The 19,122-nt window shown below is 36.0% G+C and overlaps 3 protein-coding genes across 5 annotated transcripts in view; 2 read left to right on the top strand and 1 right to left on the bottom strand.

Moving 5' to 3' along the window:
• The window catches only part of LOC110828179 (growth hormone secretagogue receptor type 1), a 123,644-nt gene extending 115,944 nt beyond the window's left edge, over positions 1-7,700 (top strand). Inside the window, exons 3-4 of the mRNA XM_087360897.1 lie at positions 3,564-3,782; positions 5,284-7,700. Coding sequence (XP_087217023.1) covers positions 3,564-3,782; positions 5,284-5,893 — 829 coding nt within the window. The 3' untranslated portion in view covers positions 5,894-7,700. The remainder of the gene's footprint in view (positions 1-3,563; positions 3,783-5,283) is intronic.
• The window catches only part of LOC110828163 (BTB/POZ domain-containing protein 2), a 312,552-nt gene that overhangs the window by 228,346 nt on the left and 65,084 nt on the right, over positions 1-19,122 (bottom strand). The window lies entirely within an intron of this gene.
• The window catches only part of Pde6 (phosphodiesterase 6), an 86,147-nt gene continuing 79,199 nt past the window's right edge, over positions 12,175-19,122 (top strand). For 2 of the 3 annotated variants that reach the window (XM_087360891.1, XM_087360888.1), the window contains exon 1: positions 12,175-12,510. The gene's annotated coding sequence lies outside the window, so the exon portion shown is untranslated. Of the gene's footprint in view, positions 12,511-17,901; positions 17,973-19,122 lie in introns of those variants that run through there. The other variant, XM_087360890.1, reaches the window with a different exon arrangement.

Genomic DNA, 19,122 nt, shown 5'->3' with positions numbered 1-19,122 from the left:
ATAGTGTAATTGCGTCATATTGTGAATATTCTAACAATTATTTATTTTAATCCGTCTTATCACAATATTTAAAATTTCTTATAATTAAGATAATAAAATATCATTGATGTTCCATATCGATTGATCGATCAATCGATATGGAACATCAATGATATTTTATTATCTTAATTATAAGAAATCGATCAATCGATATGGAACATCAATGATATTTTATTATCTTAATTATAAGAAATTTTAAATATTGTGATAAGACGGATTAAAATAAATAATTGTTAAATTCCTTCGTATTTCAAGCCTCAGCGCATACGCGACAGACATATTTACTTCAATCACATCCTCAGCGACGAGAGATTAAGTGGCGAACGTGTTCAGAGCGTAAATATAATTAACACTCACTCGCGTGACGTACATATTTCAGCTGAACATTTCACTTCAGGTTTCAGGTGGCAAAACTTCATGGAGAGGGCTGCCATGAATAAAAACGCGCAAGGAATTCTTCACGGACGCACAACACGGAAAATATTATTTCATAAAAGTAGTCGAAACTGTACGGTAGTTAAATTAATATTTTCTGTGATTTAATAACTAAACCAACGGAGATCAAGAAAAGGCGACTGCGCTTAACCCATCTATGTACACTGAAGGCTTCTGAAGGAATCTCTCGCCGTTCAGAAAAAATTACTTACTCTAACAACCGTCACACGTAACCGCATGAAAGTCCAAATAGTTTCACCTCATTAATATGACAGAAATTCAGTTTACCTCCCCCGGAAGTTTTGTGACTATTCTGATGTAATTATTTTAAAATCTTCAAAAAATAATTTTGCCTATATATATTTTAAAGCATGAAAATTATACGTCTCAATGATCCCCTGAATATTCTTTCGGGGACGATATGAAAATTACAGATCATGGCTGACTACGTACTTAACGATTTTTGCTGTCTCCTGTTCAACAAATATAATCTTCCGATCAAAATATACTAAAGAATGAAATTAAGAAATCTGCACTTATTCCACAGATATATTGTCAATTCTGACCTGCGTGTTTATTTGTGATAACGTTTTTTATAATCATTTTTGTAAATTCCGGTTTCCCGGATCGAACAAACGTAGCTCATGGCGGTCAGAGTGGGAAATTCTGATACACCTTAAACATAAAAAAAAAAAAATTCGAATGATGTCGTTTGGTACTCGTGTTTCTTATACGGGAAACCTCGACTTAGATTTTCGATCTGGGGACAAGATTATCCTGACAAAGAGAGATGACGACGAACTGCTGGTATTTTTTCTTGTTTATTCATTTCACAGGGAGGATATAATGTCCATTAAATTTTTTTATCTATCAGTCCACGTGATAAAAACGCAGTGTTTGAACATCTGTACCAACACTTGTCTGAATGCGTTGACAGTGGTCCTTAGCGGCTATCGGCAGACTTCGTGACAGTTTTGCCAACGTAAATAAACACAGAATAAAACGATAAATAATAAGAAGAATGAATAGAAAAAGAGGGTTTTAAAGAAAGAACACAATAATTTGGTTACCTCACTAAAAGTATACCATCATCCTGTCTGTCAAGTATCAGAGTCCATGTAACCTTTTCTCGTTTCAATCCATCTATTGAGTGGTCTTCGTAACCACCGTTGTTTAACATTACACCGCAACATTCACAGCTCTATGAGGCGTAAAACGAGTACATTTATTTTACGTCACAGTAGGCCCAAATTTCCGCTCTTCTAAATTTCGTATTTTGAGTTGTTTTTTTAAAACGAATTTCGGCGAGACACAGATTGACCTCCACATTCTATCCTCAGACCCTCGAGGCAAATTCCAGGGACAATACTTTAAAATAGTCAACGACCACTTCCTCCCTGCATTCCTTTCAAGTTCAAGGTCGCTGATCATTCTTTTAAATCATTTGACACTAAAAAAATATCTGCAGTTGATACCGAGCTTAAAAACTCTACGATACATTATCTATCTATGGATTATAATATGAGATATAGAATCCGTTCGTAATGTTGACCCTCATGTTAGCTCTTGTAATTTTAGTGTGGTATCTCTCCAGTTTTGGAGAAAAAAAAATACAGTCAGTATTTATAAATGTAATTGTGACAAAATTTGCTAGTTATGAGCGTGATTGTCATTACTGTATGGGCAGATATAATATCACCCTATTGAAGTGACGATGATTAGCGTAACATGTGCCACACACATACTTCGATTACTTGCAATTAATCGAATTAGCGGTTCCGACGTTGCGATCATGTGAGTGTGTAATGCTACTAATTGGCATCACAGATTTCGGTGTTTTATAAGCTTTTCCCTTGTTCAGGTCTGAAAAGAATTAAATAATAATTACAATAATAATAAATAAAATCAGTGCTCATGTAAACTCGTAATAAATTGTTGTAGTTTAAAATAAAATATAGCTTTGTAAAAATATTATTAGAGTAATGAATGCATGTAAAAAATTTAACGTTTTGTTAAACTTTAAACCATTTCAGTTCTTTGTTAACCCCCCCCCCCAAAGACAATCTGGAAGTTCCATCCCAGTTTTCAATACACACCAATTTGTTTATATTACTTTACAATAAATTAAATTGTCGCAAAGTAAATTTTAATTCCGACTCACACATTAATGTGAAGTCACGTGATTTCATTTCTAAACGGCCCCTTTGACAAATCCCATACTTGGACCGTGACGTAGCTCAGGCGGTTAGTCACCGACTACTCACCAAGGGGACCCGCGTTTGCTCGAAAGCGGTTACGGGTTAGACAAAGCCCCCGTTAGTGGCCGCTGTTTCACACATGGGCACAGTAACACCCATCATTCAATTCCGAACTCAAACAAAACAACATTCACGGAGCACAGTCCTTCTTCAGAAGCTAACAGTTGCTCAGCTCGTCACGAAATTAACCCGACTCTTCAAGGTACCCGAAGGTTCATTACCGTGTTCGCGACAGCACACTATTACCCCTATCCTGAGCCAGATTAATCCAGTCCACACAGTTAAATAAGATCCCATTTTAGTAAGATAGTAAAATTGCGTCATATTGTGGATCAAATATTAAATTATTTGGTTTTTCCGTCTAATCACAATTGTATTTAAAAATAAGATAATTTAAATAAATAAACAACAGAAAATGTAATTGAGTTTTAAACTTATTAATATAATTTTACACCTGAAGATGGTTCGATGAAACCGAAACATGTTATAACAATGTTCCAAAATGTAAATCGATTATTCGATCTGGAACATAAAATTATATTTTAATTATCTTATTTTTAAATACAATTGTGATTAGACGGGAAAAACCAAATAATTTAATCTATTTTATTATTATCCCACTACCTAAGTCAAGATCTTCGACGTGTATGAATAGCTTATTTCTCACATGCGTGCCACATTAACCTCACATCCCATTCCTCAAGATAGGATAATCAAGATATTCGCCTTTAATACGAGATAATTTCGACGTTTCTCCAACACCTTTCCTACGTTTGCACTCCGCATTTGGTGGCAATCCTGTCAGTCATAATCTTTTGTTTCCCCGTTCAGCCCGATCCTGGGAGTGGCCGATTACCACCACGAGCTGGACCTCGACGGTAGTACAGTGGCAGTGTGCTTCACGCAGGCCGACACCTTCTGGACCGCGTTTTTCTTCATCCTGAGCATCGTCATCTTCTTCGTAGTTCCGTTCGTCATACTGCTGGTGCTGTATACCATCATCGCGCGCCACCTCATGACTCACACAGGCATCATAGCTCCACCCTGCAGGTGAGGGTATGACGCCCTTATATTCCAGTCCTGGGATTTTCAGTTCAAGTATAAGGGCACAGGAATGTTATCTTCCAATCTCAAAAAAAAAATGTGTGGTGTACATTCCTACAAATCTTGTACAAGGTAATAAGTATAATTTTGATCACTATTATTATTAACCGCGCTGAATTTCTTGAACACGTGAATCACAAATGTACTGTGAAGCAAGACTTGTTACTTATTTAATAAGTTATGTGAGTATAAGTGGTAACTACTTGCCTAGTTTTATATTTACATCGATGAAATATATAGAAACCATAATTAACATTTAAAATATTTAAAATATTAAATGATGTTCTTTATCGAAATATTCGATTTATACATTAGACCATCTAGATGGTCTAATGTTAAATGTTAATTATTGTAATATTTGTAATTGTAATTGTAATTAAATGTTAATTATTGTAATATTTTAATATTTAATAAGAATTTATTGTGATTAGACGGACAAGATTTAAATAATATATATTCATTATATCACAATATGACGCAACTTTACCATCTCATATAGAAACCACCCAAACACTTGATTGCCTCGCTAAAAAGTAAACAGACGTAGTTAACTTGGTTAACACAGTTAAACATCTGGGTATATAGTTTTATAGTTGTATATATGAAGCTATACAGGGTTTTTCAAAGCTACAGAATAATAATTAAGGAGGTTACTTGGGAGATCATTTGTAGCATAAATTGTAAATAACTTTCTATTCAAGTTCGTCACCGTTTCCGAGTGACGGCGTATTTACGTCAATGTCATTCTGTACTATTTTGATCGTTTGACGGGGATTCGGCACTGATGGTGCGTGAAAGTATATTCGACGTTCAAGTGGGGCTTGTGTTTCATGCTTGGCGAAAGGAGGGAGGGAGGGAGGAGGCCTGTTGCGACTGCGCACTGCACAGCATACCTAGAGCGCTGACGAGGCTCCACTACACGAACAGAAAAGTACTTAAAAATTACAACTCTGTAGCTACGGTTCAAAAATGCTACAGAGAGTAGAATTCTCTACATTTCTTGGTTTCATTACAAACAAAGACATCAACTGACATGTTACGTCAAATCTAATTGTTTCTATCTTGTAAAAATTGACAGTCACATTAATAAAAGCGACATCAAAGCAAACGAAACGATGACGAATGTGGAAAAAAAAAGTATTTACATTCATTGATCCAAAAGACCTCGCCGACAATCTCTGAGAGCAGCGTTTCTCAACCTATGGTACCCGTACCACTGGCGGTACGCGAACTAAGTTAAAAAATCAAAAGACAATATTAACACAAATATGTTCCCCCTTAACGCATTTTGTTAGTAGTAAATCTAATGTGTTAAATTAGAATTAATGGTACCCCTGTCTTAGAGCACTTTAGCTATGAATCACCGTTTTTCTCAAGACAGATTTCGGTTCCGATTGGTAATTAGTCATTAAAGATACTACAGTCACGTTCTTTATTCGTGTCGCAGGTACGGCAGCTATACTTCCGGGACCCAGCATACCGCACTCCGGTACCGGAAGCAAGTGGTTGTGATGCTGGGTACAGTTGTTCTGTCCTTCTTCCTTTGTCTCATGCCTTTCCGGGCATTCACACTCTGGATCATCGTGGCTCCAGAAGAGGCAGTCTTCTCGCTAGACATCGAGGAGTACTACAACCTGCTCTATTTCTGTCGTGTCATGACCTATATCAACTCCGCCATCAATCCCATCCTGTACAACGTAATGTCCTCCAAGTTCAGAGACGGTTTCACTCGTCTTTGTGGTCTCACAAGCAGAAATCGTGCAGAAGTCTACCTCGGCCGAAAGGGAACTTTGAACACCGTCTCAACGACTACGACCACTAACTGTTCCAGCGGATTACAGGACTCAATCTGGCGCAGATCGGTCAAAATGACGCTCCCAGAAAGCAGGACATTCAAGAGGACACAGTCTACTCACTGCGGAGACGTCAAAGGGATTAACAACGCCACGTGCATTCTGTTGAGAAGCAAATCCCATCTGGTGTGCAGTACCAGAAATAACGTGGTGAGAACCGGCGATGAAGATGGACGAAGAGGACATGAAGAAAGCTACGTCTGAGCAGGTTCTACACTGAGCTCAACAAAACCGCGGCAGAGATGCTGCGTTACTATGGCGACTCGACTTGTTATTCATCGTGAAAGACAACGACTTCAATACCGCCTCTCATTTCAGAATGTTTCCATTGAAACAAAGCGGACAAAGAGAATACGGAGGGGGATATGAGACAGAAAGAACAATAGAAGATAAGGAAGAATAATGAGGATAAGTGGATAAGAATGTTGACGGAATAGCATATCCGATTTCTCGCACCATCGCCCCACTAAACGTACTTTCTCCTGATGACCTTGCACACCTTTACTATTATGGTTCTTTCGCTGTTTAATGACGCTGTATCAACTTTGTTCATTGTCATATTGTAGCATATAGATATTGTGTTTCGTGTTTCAGGTTACAGCCACAGCGCTGAAACCAGCCTCCCCACTAATGCTTCTCAAGGTTTTACTCAGTCCCTCAAGATAGGTTAAGCCCCTACCAGAGTACGATTCGTGATTGTACGTTCATTTCTCGTTCGGTGTGAACGGTGTATGACCAATCTCCTTATTCACATTCATAATTTCACTGGAATGACTGAGAAATACCACAAAGCACATAAACAGTTTCGAACCAGATTCGAAGCCGGTACTCGAAGGTCAGTAAAGGTAATAGTTAAAGTCGCCTCTGTTCTTAATTGAGTACCACGCAATTGAGCGTAGAAATTGTTATGTTATGTTATGCGTAAGTTTCGTAGTTTCTTGATGTTGTTTAAATCTATCATGCAAGATTCTTTAGAGATTATTATTACAGTGCCTGACCTACCTGTATCCTTCCTTATTACGTAAAATCCACGTTTCAGAACCAAATGTTCAAGCCTGACATTTTATGTAGGCATCATTCTTTGTATTGTTTCATTTATCATAATTGTTCCGGGCGCACACACAAAATTCTAGTAAACGCTATGATGACTTTCATTTATTTATATGAATTTTACCTTTGTCATAGAATGAATCCGATCAATGGCTAAAAGAAATTCATAATCCTTTCATGTCCTCCGTTAGTTTCGGGCTGACATCTTCAGAAATCATATCAGCAAGTGTTCAGATAAATGGACCTCAAATAAGGTTCTCTGTTAAACTTATTCAGGCATCTGGAAAATTACATTTTAGTCCAATGTTATATTCAGTACAGTAGTTTTAAAATTCAAATGTACAATAAGTTTAATGTGATGGGATGTCACGTGTTAAAATATATGGACCTCAAGTAATCAAACTACGTGCAGGAACGGAAGGACTCAGACGTGTCCTTAGCAATTTGAGGTGCCATGATTCAGTCCACATGAAAAAATTCTCGTGTAATAATTGTATTAATCAGTATTATTTACTTTTAGTTCTTAAATTAAATTATGTTAAAATTATGTGATATGATAATTCTTATTGATAATCAAATTAAAAGGTCACAGAAGACTTCTTTCATCAGACTACATTGGCATTTTGAAACTTTTTGTTCATAGGCTACGGATTCTGCAGGAATGTATATTAATTGTAGCAAGTCTGTGGAAATATGGAGTAATTTGTTATTTTTTATCAACACTATTCCACAGCGAACCTGACCACTTCCACCATATTCTACTGTGAAGTTAAAAACTCACATTATAGGCTATAATTACATACTGTATGTCAAAGCATGTCTTACTTCGTTATATTGCAAAATATAATTAAACTCTGTCCTATGTAAGCCAACAGAATATATAACCAAGTCATAAATGTAACAAAACTTCAAATCATTTAACATTCGTTCTTTAATATAATAAAGGAAAAGTGGATAAGCAGATATCATTCATTACTGATTCACATACCAAAAGTACATTTCTTCCTTATTGCAAATACCTGCAGTGTTCCATATTTACATCTGTTTTAGTTATTAAAAATGTCTGTCCATTTGTCCTCCTCATCATTATTATTAGCCAAATATATTTCTTGGTCTGATTCCTATTGATCTATTCAGCTTCATCCTAATAATACATGTTACCTTACCTAACCTAACCTAACCTAACCTTACCTAACCTAACCTAACCTAACCTTACCTAACCTAACCTCAATGACTTTTTAAAACCCCAGTTTTAAAAAAAAATGGCCATGACAAGTCTTATTACGCATTCAATTCATGAAGTCAGTATATTCTGTTACTTTGGAGCTGTCATCTAAAGGCTGGAGAAGTCTGAAAGACACAGTAGAGGTTACTTAACACCTCTGAAGCAAAATATAAGAAGGTAAGTAATGAAACAATCATGTGGTTTCAGCTGCTTCTAAAGGGAGAATTAAGGGAATGTGTTTATGAAGACAATGATACCAACAGTAAATTTACATCATTTTTGTATACTTTTCTAAATATCTTAATCTAAATATAATAAAAATATGGGAAGAATTAAGAATGGCTCGATTACGTAAGGAATAAAAATATCTTGCAAATATAAAAGGAGTCTATTACATCCATAGCGGGTAATGACGCAAAGACAGGAGCATTTTATTATAAAATCCTGAATAATATTATAAAAGATGCTATAAAGCAGTATTAGAGCAGACATTCAGATAATAAAATAAAAAAACAACACAGCTTAATTAAATGGGATACAGGAAAGGCACATTTAATCGAACAGATACCATTCTTCTTAGAAACAATGCAAAAGAACAGAATTCAGAAACAGCTGCTCATACTTTCAAAAATTCTTTTTATAGCAATTACTGAAAGTTCAATTTACATCAAGTGGGGAGAGAAGATGCTATTTCATTTTTAAAAGATGAATTTCCTGCATTTTTCGTATTAAAATTATTCCAACCACTGAAACTGAGATAAAGGGTATAATACACTCCCTCAAATAAAAATAAGTCATCAGGTTATGATGAAAAACCAAACAAGGTGCCACGTACTCTAAAATTAATATAAATGGTCAACCTACTTTAAAGATTTAATATATTATAATTTTGGTACATAATTTAGTGTATTGGACAAAATATATCAATTTGAAAATTTATCAAATTCTTCAAAAAAAAAAAAACGTAGGAAAATTACCGAAAAGCTCACAAATACAAAAATTTCAAAAATGCCAAATTCAAAATTTCAGTCAAAAAATTCGAAAAGTTTTAGTTATCTTTGGTTTTCATGCCATTTATAACAATTTTTAAATTTTTCGAAAATTTTAAAAATTTTAAAAATATTTTTTGATCCCATGAATGATTATAGTGGATAAACAGTAAAATTAATTAAATTCCTCATTATGCAATATTCTCTATCGAAACGCTAGATGGGAGTTGAGTGCAGAACACGTGGGCTGCTTCGAAGGTCTCGGCCGTAGTTTCAACTGCAGCCAACAGAGCGCACAGCATGCACACAAGCGTCTCTTTGAAAAACGGTTCACATCGAAATTTTAGTCAGATTTGGTACGTCCCAAAGCGTCACAGGATTTTTAAGGTGCACGAAGATTGTAGGACACTATATATCACGTCCAATAACGCCTCAGTCTCTGATCAAACTGTCACGATGAATTCAGATTACATTCTGGTATCATCGTACATCCTACTAATTTTTAAAAGAACTTTCCATTTAATCTGGTATGTCACACACAGTCGCGTGGCTACCGAGTCACTGCAAACTTCTGAGGTGAAAGAGAAAATTTAAAGATGGCTGCATTCTGGGTTGTAGCGCCGTATAGTCTGGTAGAAGTTTACCAACGTTCATCGCCCTGACGATGGAGGCAGCAAGGACCTCTGACACGTTGGTGGAAATCTACCGTACGACACGACGTAACAACCCAGAATGCAGCCATCTTCAAATTTTCCATCACCTACGTATAAATTTCACTCTCGTGTTTTATCACTGGTTTAACCAATATTTCACATAATTTAAAATATGTAAGGTCACGTCAATGACATTATTTTAACGAAGGTAAAATATATATATACATGTTTGTATTTTAGTTTACAAATTTCATTCACCACCAGAAGGTACTAGATTTCAAGTACTTGTTATGTTGGTATCGTTTAGCATATCTTTAACCCGAATGCCTTGTTATTTATCATAAAAAGGCTAAAATTCACTGAGGGAAATGTATTAAATTGTTTCATATTTAACCGAACCCAAATATTGCCAAAATGTGTAAATCGATCAAATACCTCTCCATATCGAAACATTTCGGCGCTTTGTATTGCTATACGAAAATTTCTCGTCGTGGTACTAATTAAAAAATTACGCCAACTGTATCGGGGGAGGGGAGGGGGGGGAACGTTAGATTGCAGAATTAAAATATAATAAATTTTTATTAGTCACGTTAAAGAAAAGATATCTAACAGAACGAAACGTGTTGAATTTTTTTAGAATAACAGTGAGATGATAAAGTTGCGTCATATTGTGATAAATATATATTTGTTTAAAACTTGTCAGTCTAATCACAACAAAATAAATATTTAAATGTTAATTATAGTAATATTTTAATATTTAATAGGAATTTTATTGTGATTAGACTGACAAGATTTAAACAAATAGAATAAAAGTAAAATAGTAAAGTAAATAAATATAATTTGCTAGCCCATAAAGTGGTGTTTTCTCATGTGTCGCTGAGACAGGGCAATGCTCCATGTCAGTCCTCGCACGTACTGTACGGTCAGTCTGACGTGTGCCGTTAAAGACATGGCTGGCAATAACAGTTTTATTACCGGAAATATTGTACGTGTGTCCTGTGTTAATGACACCAGTTCTTTAGACAATGATACGATATATGAAGGATGGCAGTTATCAATATTTTATTGCACTGTGAGTCAACATAATGCAAAAGGCATGGTGCAATGTTCACGTCACTTTACCTTTCGTGGTTCAAAGAAGTACGCGTTTGTATGCTGCAAATGTCGACGAATAAGGAGAAGAATAAGTTAATTCTGAAGTTAAGTTGGTTGTCTACGGAGCCTTAAGTCAAGTGACAGCATTGATAATTCAAGGCTATCAATATCAAAAGAAAATTACCAAAGACGTACTTCGGTTTGTCGTCAACATAATTTCCAAAAACGTTCTTTATTATTTCGTACACTTAACGGGCCTGACTGTTTATTCATTTAAATACAAATACACTGTCGAGAAACAAATCGCACTGCAGACAAAACTGCGCAATCAGACGTAATATCTGATTTAATTTAAACCTTTAAAGTCTAATCTCGTCTAAATATATAAGAATTCAGTCGTACCGCGAAGAAAACACCACACTTCACGGTTAAAAAGATCAACTGGTTAACCCTTTAAAGCCGAATCTCATCTAAATATACAAGAATTCAGTCGTACCGCGAAGAAAACACCACACTTCACCATTAAAAATACCAACTGGTCAATGCTATTTACGAAAATATTCCCTGTTTCCAGTGAGAATCAAACGAAACCCACAAATAGAAAATTCTGAGTTACTGATTGTTTTGGTAAGTTGAGGTTATCTGTGTATCTTGGAACCAACAACCTGACACCGATACTAAGGACGAATCTACTGTAAATTGAATCCCATTTCGAAAGGATCTGTAAACAGGAAGCTAACTTCTTTATCGGCGTTCTGCCCTACCATTTATGGAGAGATAAGACAAGTAGAATAAAGCATCGTGTCCTTCACATTTCTTCCTTGAGGACATAACTAATTAGTCCTCGTCACAGTGAAAGAAGATCCTCCTGGGTACCAAACGCTGAACAAGAAACACGAGCACGTGACAAATGTCATTAATCACTGATCCTGAAATTTCTAGATTAAGCACGATTTTTGGAACATCGATTAAATGTTTTTAATTAATAATACGTGGAAGTCACATACATAAACCCCGTATATTCGGGGGTTATAAAAAAAACAATTTAGTTCAGTGCATTAATGTAAAATTCCACGTTGAGTGTCAAATCCGTGTTTCATTTCCGGTTCGAAAGCCATAATTAATGGCCCGCTGACCGACAGACAAGAATTTGGCACTGAAATGCGCAAACCTACAGATTCTTCATTAAACGTTATATTAAGTTACCAGTCAGCAAACACAAACATGGACTGACTGCGAAGGTTTGAGGTTATATCTGACAAATAAAATACAGTAGATATTTGTGGTAGCTTAAATTAAATTACCAACTTAAATTGATCGATAATTTATTAAATTATCGATGTAATGTCCATAAATACCGTCAAGCCCGGGTTTAATGATTGGCACTACATTCGTTTCAGAAAAAAATTACAATTATTAACTTTCGATGCGGATTCACACAAAAATTAATTGTAAATGTCCCAGAATTCGCGCGGGTGATTACACTATCGGATTTCCTACAAGCTATTTGGAACTACAAGTTTCAAATTATACGAGCGTGCGCAGTCCGGGCGTTAGAATCGGTCGGTTTGTGTGTTACGAGGGTCGATTCAAGAGCTCATCTCGCAGCATCTCTCGTCACCCTGGCAACGAGGAGCAGGAACCAGGAGCTATCGGCAGCCAACCTCCCCCCAACCGGCCTGCTTGCAGTAGTCTGGGTCCGTTGCTTAGTGCTGGAAGGTTATAAGTGTTTATTGTTGCGCGGTAAACAGGGTGACACCAACAATGGAAAACGCACCAAAACAATGTTGCAAGTTTTCATATACCAAGGTACGAACAAGTTTATTACAACTAGAAATAGAATTATGTAGTTTCTATTGTTACAAGAATCGTAACACGTAGGTAACTCCATTCCGGAGTGCACAGATTTTGGACGTAAATACGTCTATACGGAAGGGTCATTCCGCAAAATAGTGAAAGGAAAACGTGTAAGATCCATATCAACAATATGTTAATATGGATCGACAACAATGGTTACCTATGGAACTTCGTGTTTACTCGGCATTGTTGTTACCTAGGAAAACGTGTAAGATCCATATCAACAATATGTTAATATGGATCGACAACAATGGTTACCTATGGAACTTCGTGTTTACTCGGCATTGTTGTTACCTAGGAAAACGTGTAAGATCCATATCAATAATGTGTTAATATGGATCGACAACAATGGTCAGCTTGTGTGCATTGTTATGTTACCTAGAAAACGTCATCTGTTTACTCGGCATTGTTGTAATTAAAGCTAATATATAAACTTCCTTTCCGTATAAACGTATTTAAGTCAGATTATCCGGAACCGTGGTTCCACTGTCAATTTTTTTAAATACCTAATTTAACCCTTTAAAGGCCAGTGGTAAGTATTAATATATGTGTCACGTGCTGTAACAATCGCATTTTGTAAAAAAATTCTATTTATTTCTCACTGTAAAGAGCGATTATTCCCTTAAGCAACATTAACCAGTTGATTTTCGTAATGGTGAAGTGTTGTGTTTTCTTTGCGGTACGGACTGAATTATTGACTATTATTTAGGTGAGCTTCTGTTTCAAAGACGTAAACTTTCCATTCTTTTCTGTGAATTGTTTCAAATTACGTCCACATGTACACAGTTACAAAGTTAATTTATCGCAGATTAAAATCAATTTTAAATACAAAAAACCAGCATTGATATTCCTTGTTTCTAAATTCTGTTTCTGTCAATGCTAGTAACATTACAATGATCAATTTAATAAACAAATCGGTTTTATTACTTTAAATATTCATCACATCTAACAACATTCCAATTTGCACACATGAAAGAGACGTGTATTTTTACAGTCTGTGCCAATTTTTCGTACTGTGAATTTTCTTTTAATTAATATTACAGTGGATCGATACAGATAAAAATCATATCAGAATTGTGGCTTTTATTCGGATTAAATTACGAACTCAATAAATTAAGAGTGACGTAAAAATGCAAATGGCTTGGCTGCACCACATAATTGTAAATAATACGTCATGACAAAACGTAACAAAGTGATAAATAACAAAATCCCCTAAGATTGACAGGAGGCTTCAGATTCCCTATACAATCACATTATTCCCCCCCTTAATGACATTTGATCAAACCATTTCTACTATGGAATTTACCCCAGATACTCAACGCATAGAACGGTACGTAATTCTTGGTTATCCATTTTACATGTCTTAACCCTTTGAAGCCGAAGCTCGTCTAAATAATATTTAAGAATTCAGTCCGTACCGCGAAGAAAACACGACACTTCACTATTACGAAGATCAACTGGTTAACGCTGTTTAAGGAAATAATGGACATTTATTCTGATAATTAACCATTTGAAGCCGAAGCTCGTCTAAGTAACATTTAATATAATTCGGTCCGTACCGCGAAGAAAACACGACACTTCACCATTACAAAGATCAAATAGTTAACGCTGTTTAAGGAAATAATGGACATTTATTCTGATAATTAACCATTTGAAGCCGAAGCTCGTCTAAGTAACATTTAATATAATTCAGTCCGTACCGCGAAGAAAACACGACACTTCACCATTACAAAGATCAAATTGTTAACGCTGTTTAAGGAAATAATACGACTAAAACGCTAATTAACCTTTGGAGCCGAAGCTCTTTCAAATGATATTTAAGAATCCAGTCCGTACCGCGAAGAAAACACCTCACTTCACCATTGCAAACATTAAAATATTAACGCTGTTTAAGGAAATAATCGCTGTTTACTGTGAGAATCATACGAAACCCATACATATAAAACGCAGAGTTATTAACTGTGTAAAGCAGGTGGTACATATAGTTACCACTGCGTCTTAAAGGGTTAAACAACACGGACGTATTCTAGATCATAACAGACCGTAGCATACCTAGCAGATACTAATTTACTGAGACAGTCGGTTCAATTGAATAAAGACGTTTTAAGTGTTTAAGTGTCTCTCTCACACAGATACGCGTTATATAAGAGAAAATTAAAATCATTCTTCACTACGATTTTGATGTCGTGCAGAATGGCAGAACCAACATACCAAATTTCGTCCAAATCCGTTCAGTGATTCTTGAGCTTTATCGACTGGACGGATGGACGGACACGACCAGCACACAATTCGTTAGAGTTTTAGTGGCCAAGAAGTCGGTACAGACTTTCTTACCGACTGAACCGAAAACCCTATCCCCCGATTAACGCCACAGTATTTCACAATTCTTATGCGATATTTTCATACAATTAACGCTAGAATTTTTTTGGCTATCCTCATATTTCACACCCAAAACTACGTTGTTTTGGGTTAAATTTGGTAGCACCTGCCGGAGACCCTAAAAGGTTCAGTGAGATCAAATTTGTGCTAACTTGTCAATTATAAGTGTAAAAGAAAAATGCCTTTCAAGAATGGCGGTATAATTAAATAACACATTTTTATTAAAATTGATTGATTAAAAAAGATGCATAAGTTAGGCACCTAGTCACAAGTTTCGTCTTATAAGACATAACCACGCCTAGCCTTGAATCAAAATTCTCAATTATATTAAATTACGATCGGACATGTTTTTACGATAAAATCCTAAACCCGAGCAAAAGATAACCTATACAAACCCGTTTGTTTCCAGCATATATTTCGGCTCTGTGATTTCAAGAATTCCAGTTACGTAGGCAAGGAGACGGGTTTTGAAGTCGAGTGGAATACATTGGAAGGACGTGGAAGGGAATTTGAAAAATGCGGAGAGAGGGGGGCGGAGAGGCCTTGTGTTGACGTGCGCCGGCAAGGTCAGAATTTAAAGACGCCCTCCTGACAACACCCTGTATTTTGGATAAGAAGTTCAGGAAAGAGAGAGAGAGAGACTGTTTTAACTTTAAAATGCAAATACCAAGAGCTAACAAAAGTGATAGTACGAGATCAATATACTTCGTGCTCGGTCTCCGTTTAATTTTTAGCATAATTATTTCCTTTGAAACAAAATGTAAGTCCGTGTTCAATTCATACTGGCTTTTAACATAATTAGTCTACTTTTATTTTATCTAACAAAGTGTAAAAATATTCCTTTTGTTCAATCGTTTCGCTTAAAATAAACTGCACTGAAATAATAAAATTATTACGACAAAAAAAATCGATACGTATTATCGTTGAACAAAGTTCCATTCACCGCCTCGGTGTAGTATAATCACTTGTTGCATTAAACACGAGTAGTTGCTAAGCAACAAACCAACGCTGGACACAGGTATCACTTTGCACTACGAAATCGGTATTTCTAACCTACATTTACGCTGAGAGAAAACACAAGGTAACCATTGATCCAGAGTAATATCTCAGGTTCTCAAGGCTGCTGTCTTACGGGTTGTAGCGTTGTGTAGTCTGGCAGAAGTTTACCGACGTTTTCAGTGTCTCCATCACCAAGGCATTGCCCTAAAACGTCGGTAAATTCCTACAAGACGAACTCAGCTCAACATTCCAGAAAAAGAAAGTTATCTTTACATGGAATCTGTCTCAACGTCCTTTGTATTCATGAGGACATGCTTCTGTCAAGAAATAAGTCCAACCTTCCCTTAAGAGCCGAAGACGCACTTCTGCTGTAACCTCAATAGCTTCCTTCGCCCCACTGCCGTCTACGATGTGGTTCCGCTATTCGGATACGACTCTCCTGCCCTGTATGGTGGTTAGCCTTTATAATTAACCCTTTCCAGCAGAAAGACATTCTCCTTTTTTTGAAATTAATTTACTCTCTAGTATCAGAAGCTGATATCAAAAGCCCAGCACTGAACGTAGTCCCAAGCCAGTTCCATCAACCTCAACCTGTCCTCCACCTCCTTGGTCGTCTAGGCGTCGTTGTCTGTGCGCATTCCTCATCCGAACTGTCCCAGCTACATACCCAACCCATCGTAGTCTGACAGATGTCACTAGATCATGCGTGTATTCTGTATCACTGGTTCCCGAACACATTTATTTATTCTTAGGCTTCCTTCACGCGAATAAAATGTTTGAGGCTTCCCAGCCGATAAATTATTATTTAAAATGTGATTTAGCAAGTAAAAATAATTGCGAAGGAACATTAAAGTTATGAAGTGTGTGACATTTGTTGTTTTCACGGCGGTTAGGATGTTGATGATGGATTTTGACGCCGTGTAGACTTGTAGACGTCAACGTTTCGAAGAGAAATAACGTCTCCATCTTCAGGGCTAAATTGGCCATGCTGGGAAGTGGGGGGGGGGGCTTTATAGCCCTCCTTTCTAGAAACAATAACATCGAAACCAATCAGAATTTAAAGTTTAATTTTCATTGTAAATGATACGTCGATTACTATGGGAAGTTTCATGCAATATTCTATTATTTATTGTAAAACGACACGTATTTGCGGTCACGGGTTAGCTACTGGGCAGACAATTCGGTTAACGCACGCACAATAACGTAACCAAGATAAGACAATTTGTTGACTAATGTCACTAATACAGGGTGAGTCAAAAGTATGTTTATAAACTTTGTGTGCGTTGCTAACAAGCACATATACGTAGCTGACAAACAACTTACAAAGCAACTGTGCAACTACCTAACCAGCTAAGTAGAAACCAGACACGTATATATTGGACAGTGTAACTGTCATAGCAGCCAAACGTAGTTTTCGGTTTAATGACCAAAAACAAAATTAGCATCGGAGTGAGCCATGCGAAATATTGCATCCAGTCAGAGCACAAACGCACACAAACACGGATTCTGGATGACATTTGTTTTGTGTCCACACAAGTCCGCCATTTTAACACTATCCCCTACCATCCATTCCGATTCACACCTTCATCCATTACTATCAAAAGATCCGTTTTAATATTACCTAAACATTAATTCCTCAAAAAAATTTCGCCTTTTCTACAAGTTTACCCTTCAAAAATCTGTAGGTATTTATTGTTTCCCTTTATATCAGTATAGGAAGATGATATAAGAGTTAAAAATGAACAGACCAGAGGCTTTTATTCAGAGAGAAAAATCTTATCGATTTGCTGATCTCTGTATTTAGGTCCTCATGGCTTTTGCAATATCCAATGTGACATAAACGAAACATTAGCTTTCTTTTCCCCACTGCGACAGCGTTATAAGAGAGGAAATTAACTTGGCATCTACAGGCTGTGATAAAATTGGTTTTGCTATAAATTATTTTTTCAGTAAGGCCACGAGGACATTTCCAATTTACGTCCCAAGACTGCATAAAACTTTCGGACGTTTCGGTCACAACATAAAACAGCATTCACGTAAGTTCTAGTTGACATAACCTGGAAAACGGGCTTTTCATTGTCATCTTGAGTAACTACGTTATATTATCAACTGGACCAGGGGTTCACACCCTTTTTCGCTGCCTTACCACTAATTTTAATTGTACCACTAACCAAATGCGTTCAGGAAAAATGTATTTATATTAATGTTATCTTTTGATATTTTTTTACTAAGTTCGCGTACCACTCAACATACCATAGGTTGAGAAACGCTGAACTAGACTGATTTATCTCAATACACATTCTACTACCAAGTCACAGATGGTAGAATAATATTAAAATGGATCTTAAAAAATAGATTATGGTGTGAAATATATTTGTCAGGTTCAGGATATAAAGAATATTTGTTGGTTATTTGGTATTAAATATACGATTATTTAAAACACGGGTCAAATTAATAGCAAATGTTATTTACGATACAATCTAATATAAAAAATAATTTAAAATTAATATAATAAAATTAAAAGTGAATTTCAGAGCTGTATGACAAATTGTCGGCAGGAATACAATTCAAAATCCCGTACAATTATAAAACACAAGTAGTCCATATTTTCTGATGATCAAATTATTCTCTGTGACAAAAGTCAGAAACGTTTAAATAAATGGCCTATAATTTATAACAGACTGATTTAAATAAAACATTGTAAGTGCATGTGTACGGTATACAAAACATATTAAACAAATAATTTAGGTTCCCTTGACTGGAGCATTAATTTGCATAATTTATAGCCTTCGACTATGACCTTTAAAACTAAAAATTAATCTTTTGTGACGACGCGTGAATCAGTACCCGGTATCATGACGTCACACACTAACGGCGCATGCGTGTCGTGACTCTAAATCTAATGTAATTTACGTGTGTGTCTCTTAAGATGGGATGAAATCAAAAATTTACTACTGTAATTTAATTAATCGTGTTTTTTCCCGTCTAATCACAATTGTATATAAATAAAATTATACATAAGATATTAAAATATCATTTACATATTTGGTACATCTTTTTACTACATGTTTCGGTTACATTGAACCATCTTCAGGTGTAAAGTTAAAAGTTAAAAATTATAATCTTATAAACTAAAACTTAATTACTGTTGTTGTGTAACTTCTGATGATGTTTACATCCAACAGT

This window comes from Zootermopsis nevadensis, unplaced genomic scaffold, assembly GCF_977971745.1.
Source record: "Zootermopsis nevadensis isolate Lab colony 2312 unplaced genomic scaffold, Znev_1.0 Znev_ptg000050l, whole genome shotgun sequence".
In the NCBI taxonomy this organism is placed as follows: domain Eukaryota; kingdom Metazoa; phylum Arthropoda; class Insecta; order Blattodea; family Termopsidae; genus Zootermopsis; species Zootermopsis nevadensis.
Note: the sequence above shows the minus strand (reverse complement) of the source record. Positions and strands in the feature narration are given on the sequence as shown.